Source organism: Microtus ochrogaster, chromosome 5, assembly GCF_000317375.1.
Source record: "Microtus ochrogaster isolate Prairie Vole_2 chromosome 5, MicOch1.0, whole genome shotgun sequence".
Lineage (NCBI taxonomy): Eukaryota > Metazoa > Chordata > Mammalia > Rodentia > Cricetidae > Microtus > Microtus ochrogaster.
Window position 1 is genome coordinate 16518128 of NC_022012.1, and position 8933 is coordinate 16527060.

Consider the following 8933-nt stretch of genomic DNA (forward strand, 5'->3'; position numbering starts at 1 on the left):
TGAGACAGGGTTTCTCTGTGTCTCTCTGGCTGTCCTATAACTCACTTTGTAGACCAGGCTGGCCTTAAACTCACAGAGATCCGTCTGCCTCTGCCTCCTTGAACGCTGGGATTAAAGGTGTGCACCACCATCGCCTGGCTCAGTTGAGGTTTCTTAATCTCAAATGATTCTAGTTTGTGCCAACATGAGAAGAAAAAAAATCCTACTAAGCAGAACAGCTGAACCTCGACCTCATAACATCAATGTTAACTTAGAATAGATTATGACTTAAATATGAGAGCTACTATCACCAAAAGAAGAAAACATAGAAGTAAAATTTCATGCTCATAGATTTAGCAATGAATTGTCAGATAAGATATAAAAAGCACAAGTAAGATGAAAACAAAACAGGCTTCATCAAAATTAAAAACCTTTCAGAAAAGAGGGTCCTCAGAAATTAAGAGCAAAGCACAGAGACTCATAATCTGCTAAAATTTAGAGAACAAAGGACTGCCGAGTGAAGGAAGGGGCAATAATCTAACAGGGATAGGAGGGGTGGTGTGGGATGCACCGGCTTCAGGGATCCCTGCATCATAACATGGCCACTACATCCCTGAACTCCTAAGGGCTGTGTCCACCCGCTCAGGAGCTCTGCAAGATTAGGCCTGTCAGCATTCTGTCTCAGAAGGGGGAGATGCTCATAGGGCCCCACCCCTCCCTGGGGATTTACAGGGAGATGAACGGTGGGGAGGGAAGACATCTTCAGTGGTGTAGTCACAAAAGGGGCTAGGGTTTCTGGAGGGAATGTGCACATAGGAAAAAAAACAAACTAAAATGCACTAATATGTATATTAGTATGCTAACAGAAACATCTAAAAACAATGAACACAATTACAGCCCAGAGTAGTGGCACAAATTTCATCTACACAGTAGGAGGCGGAGTCTGGGATAGAGTTCAAGCTCATCCTCAGATACAAGGCAAATTCAAGGCCAGACTGGACACCTAAGGCTTTGTCTCAAAACAACATAAACAAAAACAGGGCCACCAAGATGGCTCCCTGGGCAGAAATGCTTGCCACCAAGCCTTACAGCCTGTATTTCATTCCCAGGAATTGACACAGGGGAAGGAGAAACTGTCCTTGAACTTACATGAGTGCTATGGCATGCACAAGCACACACACAAAGTAAATAAACGTAATTTAAAAATAACTATCATGATACCTCTTACCATGAGACATTTCCACTACTCACATGTCGATCAAATGATCCACATGTGTCGTGCCTGGAAAAGCCAAAGAATTCAACAGCGACAGACAAACTCAATGCAAATTAGACTCACAAGAAAGATGGTTATGGTGGCTCAAACTTACAGCCCTAACCGGAGAAACGCCTGAAATGGAGGGCAGAGCCTGTCTCAAACCAGTAAGCCACTTCATAGCTCCTAGGAAGGTCATGTCTCAAAAAGAAAAACCCTGGAAGTGGAACCTCCTATTACTGTGGTTCTTTATAAGGATAATCCAGACTATCATTATGATTCCCCAGTCACATTCCTGGATATAAGTCCCAAAACTCAAAAACGAGGCACTCATACAATTACATGTACACACAACCATAGAATCAAGCTAAAATGACAGAAACAACTCAAACATCACAGAAGAACTCAAAGTTTTGGAGACATGGGTTTATCTTGGAAAAAAGAGATAGCTGAACACGCCCATCAATGTATTAAGTGCCACTAAACTGTTCATTTAAGTTTGTACTTTTGTTGAATGAATTCTAACTCAATGAATCATTTCCAATTTATTGATCTGTGTCGAGGGTTGTTTTTCTGTTTTTCTTTTTATCAAAAACTGTTAGGATCCAGTGCGAGCGAGTCCAAGGAACTCCACGGCAGGTGAGAGACAGATATGCTATGCAGACCATGCTTACAAAGGTTTTTATTGGGAGACAGGGAATGGGAAAGGGGGGAGGGATGGAGAGAGAGAGAGAGAGAGAGAGAGAGAGAGAGAGAGAGAGAGAATATCACAAAATCACAAATAAGCCTGTCTGCCTCTTGGGGGGGGGAGAGCTGGAATGGGTGGAGCTTGTCTCTTAAAGGGACCTTTTGTGCATGCCTGCAGAGCCTTAAACAGCTATGCAGTGCATGGCGTAGGTAATCTAGGGCACTGGCTAAGTATTTGTCTGAATTGCTACTAGGTGCATCTTCTCAGGTGACAGGGGGCTGGCCAGCAGAATGCCTGAATCCTAAGGAAGACAGGGCCTCACTATGTAGTCCAGGCTGACCTTAAACTCAGATAGGTCCATCTACCTCTGCTTCAAGTACAGGGATTAAAGATGTAAACCATGACATCCAGCTGATCGTTTTTGAAACAATGAACTCCTAACACATAACATGAATAAACCTCAAAACCTATAACGTTGAACAAAAAAGGTTAGACTAAAGGACCGCACATGTTCCTAAAGGAAGTTTAACACGGAGCCAAAATAATGCAAGAGGGCAGAAGTGAGAACAGGCGTCTGTGTGGCTGGGGCTGATAACAAGGAATGGTGGAAATGCTGTATACCGTGCTTGGTGTACACTTGTCAAAACTCACTGAATTTTGCCTTAAGTTCTTTATATTTACCTAAATTTAAAAATTTTTTACACAGTTTACCATCTGGACTATTTTATCTGTTTTTCATTTGTGTGTGTGCACATAGCACACTTGTGGAGGTGAGAGGGCAACTTGATGGAGTCTGTTCTCTCCTTCCACCTTTACTGGCTCCAGTGACCAAACTCAGGTCCACAGGCTTGTCATCTTACCTGCCCCTTGAATAAAATGTGTACAGCATGACGACAGTCAGTCAACTGTGGGTGTTCTATTACTGCAGAAGAGCTTTCATGTACATCACTTGTCACAAAAAAACAAGCTTGTTTTAAAGGAAAGAAATTTAAACACATAAATATTCTTAACCAGTTATGACTCAACTTATGGCATTTGATACTGTGCAATAAGTAAACATGCACTTAGCAGAAACTGTCTTTGAATTTTTTCTTTCCCAGGCTAACGAGACGCAGTACAGCCCTCTGTTGAGTCTCTCGGGGCTAGACATCATTGCCCGTCACAGGTTCTCATCAGCCACAGAGAGGGGACGGTTACTTTAGAGCATCTCATGTCTTTGGCAAGCTTTTACTAATTAAAAAATTTGGCAAAGTGCATGAAATACGCCTTACTTTCTTATACAATAGGATTTATGTTAGATAAATTTGTTCAAGCACAGGCTAATGTTTATGGAAGGGAGGGCTAAGCCATGCTTAGTAGGTTTAGGTATCTTAAGTGATTTTCAATTTATGATGAGATTATCAGGATATGAAGTCATTTCAAGTGAAGAAGCACCTACTATCAACACACACAAACACACCATTGAAACAGGGACCCCCAAACAATGGACTAATCACTCTCCTTCTAAGCTCAAAATCCTGTCATTCTGATGGTTTTACTTCATCACTGTTTTCCCTAAAATATTTGAACTGACATTTCCACTTCCTAAAGGACACCTCTCTCTATAGAAGAGGCTCCTTCAAGTCAGCTGAACTCTGGAACACCCTTTTCTCAGAAACATATAAAGCAAAAGTATTCTGGATGTCGCATTGGATTCGAGACTGCAACTGACTGAGATTCACCATTTAAGTGCCAGGACTCAGCCTTTAAATTAGTTTTCAGCCTAGATAACACAAAAATCTACCACTTGGGGTTCTGGGGATCTAACTCCCTCCTTGCGATCTCTGCAGGAACCAGGCACACACATGGTACACATACACATATGCAGCCAAAATACTCATACACATAAAAACAATTTTAAAATATCATACCAATAGTTCTTTTAGTCTATCAAATATAGTCAAATTAAAATAATTTTATCAGAAAAATAATCAACATGAATATAGATTTCAAAAAATTATAAAATGTGGGCTGGGAATGCAGCTCGGTTGGTAGAGTGCTTGCCTAGTGTGCATGAAGCTCTGGGTTTGATTCCCAGCAGCCAATGTTAAGCCGTGAAGACCAATGGGCTGTGATTTCTGCACTTGGAAGGTTGCTAGGTAAGAAGTTGACAGTCATCTTTTGGCTACATAGTAAGTTCAAATCCAGCCAAATATAAATGAAACTCTCTCTTAAAAAAAAAAAAAAGCCAGGTGGTGGTAGCACTGCCTTTAATTCCAGAGCTCAGGAGACAGAGGCAGGCGGATCTCTCTGTCTGAGTCCAGCCTGGCCTACAGAGCAAGTTCCAGACAACCAGCCAAAGCTGCTGCATAAAGAAACCCTGTCTCAAACAACAACAAAGAAGCACAAAATGGAAGAAAGTATATATAGTAAATTCTAAAGTAAACCTACAAGGAAAACAATGAGAAAATTTAAAACTTATAGTTTTCTTTATATAGTTTATGAAAGAAAACTTTATATAGTTTATATATAAAGAAAACTTTACATAGTTTATGAAAGAAAACTTTTATAATTTAGAATTATGAAAGTATATTAAAAGACGCCCATATATAAGAGCCCAAAGAATGAATTTTTTGTTTCTACATGCATATTGTTAATTATTCAAATAAACAAAAAAATATACAAGAGTGGTTATGGAAACAAACATACATAGACCAAAAATTAAGGATTGGTTATTGTTTTGAAGAGAACATTAGTTCTTTTTTAAAATTATTAAGTTCAACTTATTCATCAGAACATATACTTAACCAGCAGCTTTAACATAACATGATTAAGAAATAATACAGGCAGAAAATGATTTCTTAAGCACATTAATTTTAAGTAAAGAAAATAAAGCAACCTTTTCCTGGAACAAATAGCCCAGTAGCTCCTGTTCTCTTACATCAAAATTTATCTAAAATAAACAAAAAAGAAAACAAAAAGAAAACAAAAAAATCCAGAATCACTCAATGTGTTAAGACTAGTCAAATTACTAAATAAAACTTACATACAATTTTAGCTATTAGCATGTTAGAATAATTTTTGCATTAGCAGTAGTAAAAATTAAATCATGGTCAGCACTGTCTATTAATACTTTCATAGTTTTAATGTTAGGCTGACTAGTATTAATCTAATATCCCCTACGGGGAAATAAGAGCCCTGAGAATGAAGTTACCAGCACAGCTCGCATGAAAGCTGGGGTCGGCCTCCAGTGCTACCAGAGAAGGAGACGTAAACTACAATCTGCCCAGCCTCTCTTCAGCAGTTTCACCTCTCTGTTCTGACTACAGAAACCTGATACAAAGTACCCAAAGACTGCATGCTCTCTCCACCCGGGAAGAATTTTCACAGTCCACCTGAAGTCAATAGCCATTAGAGATGGAGAAGGTAAACAGGAGCAGGGGGCAGTGGAGGAGGTGGGAAGTCAAGCAAGTACTAGAACACAATCAGGCTAGGCACTGTATCCCAAGCTGGGAGTCTCAGCAATTCAGAGGTAGAGACAGAAGGCTGGGAGTTCTGGATCATCCTCAGCCACACACAAGATTGATGGTAGCCTGGGCTATGGGAGCCCTTAACTCAAAAACAAAAACCCCAGGAAAAAAATCTACCATTAGCCGCACGCCTTTAATCCCAGCACTCAGAAGGCAGAGGCAGGTGGATCTCTGTGAGTTCGAGACCAGCCTGGTCTACAAGAGCTAGTTCCAGGACAGGCTCCAAAACCACAGAGAAACCCTGTCTCGAAACCAAAAAAAAAAAAAAAAAACCAGTCACTATATTATGCATCTATCAGGAGTCAATCTGAGCGAGCTCCCTACCACAGTCTCGTCAGCTATTTCAATGCTTACTCACCTCACACTATGGTGAGAAGCACTCCACAGTGAAAAAGTACAGACCTGAAGTCTGAAGTGTTAAATTTAGGAAGGAAGAATGGGAAAGATCTCGTAAATTAAAAAGCTGTGACTGGCACATGCCTATAATCCCAACAGTGAGAGGTTAGGGCAGGAGGACCAAGGAAGTTCTAGCCTGGGCTATTTAGCAAGTTTTGGGCAAGCCTCAATGACACAGCAGGAACTTGTCCTATAAAATATATAAAGCTAAATCCATAACATATTGAATTGTTTCAAAATATAAACAATACCTAAATGCGACACCTAATGTTAATCAAAACTGTCACAGAAACTAGACCAAAGATTTTATTTAAATCTATTTAATAGTATCAAATATGCAAAATACTCCCAACATATATCACTCATGTATACCTCTATTAAAATGTACAATTCTAAGAATGTGTATTTAAGCCAAAGATTTCAAACATTTGAAAATATTTTGGAATTTCTATAGACTAATACTTTTAAGTGTACACACAATCATAAGTCTAGTAGAGTTACCTTGTCCAAAGCAAACTTAGTGTCTCCAACGGAAGATAATGACAGTGTATGAGATCCAACAAGGGTAAAGTTGCTAGTGCGCACAGCACCAAGACCTCCTGGACTGGCCATAACTGTAGAGAAACGCAGCAAAATTTAGTTCAGTTTGGCTTTTCTACGTTTGAATAGAAATGGCCCCATAGGCTCATGTTTCAATGCTCAGTTCTCAGCTGCTAAATCATTTGAGAAGTATGAGGGTGTGTGACCTTGCTAGAATAGCCTTGCTGTGTGGCCTCATGGGAGATGTATCACTGGGAGTGGGCTTTGAGATTTAAACAGCCCATGCCAAGCCCAGTCGCAACCTCTTTCAACACCTACCTCCCAATGCCCCAAACCACTGCCTGTGGATCAGAAAGTAAAGCTCTCAGTTACTGCCTGTCCGGTGCCTGCCATGATGATGGACTCACCCTCTGAAACTGGAAGCAAGTCCCCAATTAAATCTAAGTGATGCTTTGGTCATGGTCTCCACAGCATTAGCAAGGTGACCATGACACTAAGTAATAAGCAATGACTTCTCACTATCCACAAGTATGAAATAAAACCTGCCAGAGAGAATCTGCCTCATTTTCCTTTTCATTCTTTGTTTTTTGTGACAGGGATGCATCCCTTTGGCCAGGCAGGCTGAAGTACCAGACTGCCCAGAATGGCCATGAAAGCACAGCAATCCTCTTGCTTCAGCTTTTCCAGTATCGAGATCACTCACAAGTTTGAGGCTCCATGTACAATGTCCTCCAGTTTTACTTTAGTGTATTTGATTGTTTGTGTGCACGTGCAGTCTTGTGAGGATCAAGAGAACAATTTGAGCCGGGCGGTGGTGGCGCACGCCTTTAATCCCAGCACTCAGAAGGCAGAGGCAGGCGGATCTCTGTGAGTTCGAGACCAGCCTGGTCTACAAGAGCTAGTTCTAGGACAGGCTCCAAAGCCACAGAGAAACCCTGTCTTGAAAAAACAAAACAACAACAACAAAAAAGAACAATTTGACAAGTCAGTTCTTTCCTGCCATGTTGTGGCACCCCAGGATCAAACTCAGACCTTAAGGCCTACATATAAGAATCTACCTGCTCAGTCATATCACTGTCTCACCTCAACTTTAAATATGGAAGAAAATCAAAGATCAAGCTTTCCTAACAAAAGAAAAGTATTTAATTATTTTTAACTGAAATGCAGGCACTTCTTAACATTTGGTAAAATTATGTTTTTATTGACACAGAACCTAAAAATTTTGACATAAATAAAACAATTTCCCCATAAAAAAATTCAGAGAAGTTGACCAGCTAGATGGCTCAGTAGGTAAAGGCATTTGCCAAGCCAAACCTTACGGCCCAGTTTCCATCACTGGAACCTATAAAGTGTAAGAAGAGAACAAACTCTGACCTACATAAGTGCATGTATACACAGACACATATCAGTAAATAAAATGACAAGAAATATGGAAAAGACTCCCTTACTATTGGTAATCCTGAGTGATCTTAGTAACTTTATTGTACCACAGTTGAGAGAACAAACACACAACATAAATGAGGCCAGTTCCATCACAACCCACTTTGAAAACCTGAGCCTAAATTCATTACAGAGGACTTTTTTTGATCACTAGCAACCCAGTTCCCAGGGCCCTAGAGAGATGCTTTGTTGACATGTTACAATGCTAGTTGAAATCAGTAAGTTACAGAAGCAAACTTCAGTTGGGCGGTGGTGGCACACGCCTTTAATCCCAGCACTCGGGAGGCAGAGGCAGGAGGATCTCTGTGAGTTTGAGGCCAGCCTGATCTACAAAAGCTAGCTCCAGGATAGCTAGGACTGGTACACAAAGAAATCCTGTCTTGAAAAAAACCAAAAAAGAAGCAAACTCCATGGTGTTGATAATAAAAAAAGTAAAGCAGGGCTGAAATTACTAAGTGACTAGTCATGACTGCTGCAATCTGAAAAAACCCTTAATGATTAGCTTATATTGCTGCCTAACAAATCAGACTACAATCTATTCTGGCGAGTAATAAAAAAAGTCCCTGTAGGAAATGTTTTCCTGTGGCTGGAGAGATGGCTCAATATTTAAGAATGCTCAATGTCCTTACAGAGGACCAGAGTTCAATTTCCAGCACTTATTAAGGGGTGGCTCACAATTGCCTTTAACTCTAGCTCCAGGAATTCCAACATCCTCTTCTGGCCTCTATGTGCACCTGCATTGCACATGCAGATATGTACGTGCCAACAGGCATGCACACACACATGCACACACACAATTAAAATTAAAAATCTATCTTAAGGGGCTAGAGAAGCAGTTCAGCACTTAAGAGCACTGGACCTTCTTTAGAGAACCCAGGTTTAAAACTTAGTACCTATAAGAGATTCACAGCCACCTGTAACTTCAGTTCCAGAGGAGCCACACACAAATACACACATATCACATGAAAAAAAATTTTAAAACTCTTAAAAAAGAAAATAATTTTTCAAATCAAATCAAGAAGGCATATGGGAGCCGGGCGATGGTGGCGCACGCCTTTAATCCCAGCACTTGGGAGGCAGAGTCAGGTGGATCTCTGTGAGTTCGAGACCAGCCTGGTCTACAGAG

At 40.5% G+C, this 8933-nt stretch overlaps 1 protein-coding gene across 1 annotated transcript in view; it reads right to left on the reverse strand.

The window, feature by feature from the left end:
• Positions 1-8933, reverse strand: part of Anln (anillin actin binding protein) — a 59633-nt gene that overhangs the window by 11516 nt on the left and 39184 nt on the right. The window contains exon 20 of the mRNA XM_005346952.3: positions 6329-6441. Within this exon, the coding sequence (XP_005347009.1) occupies positions 6329-6441 (113 nt within the window). The remainder of the gene's footprint in view (positions 1-6328; positions 6442-8933) is intronic.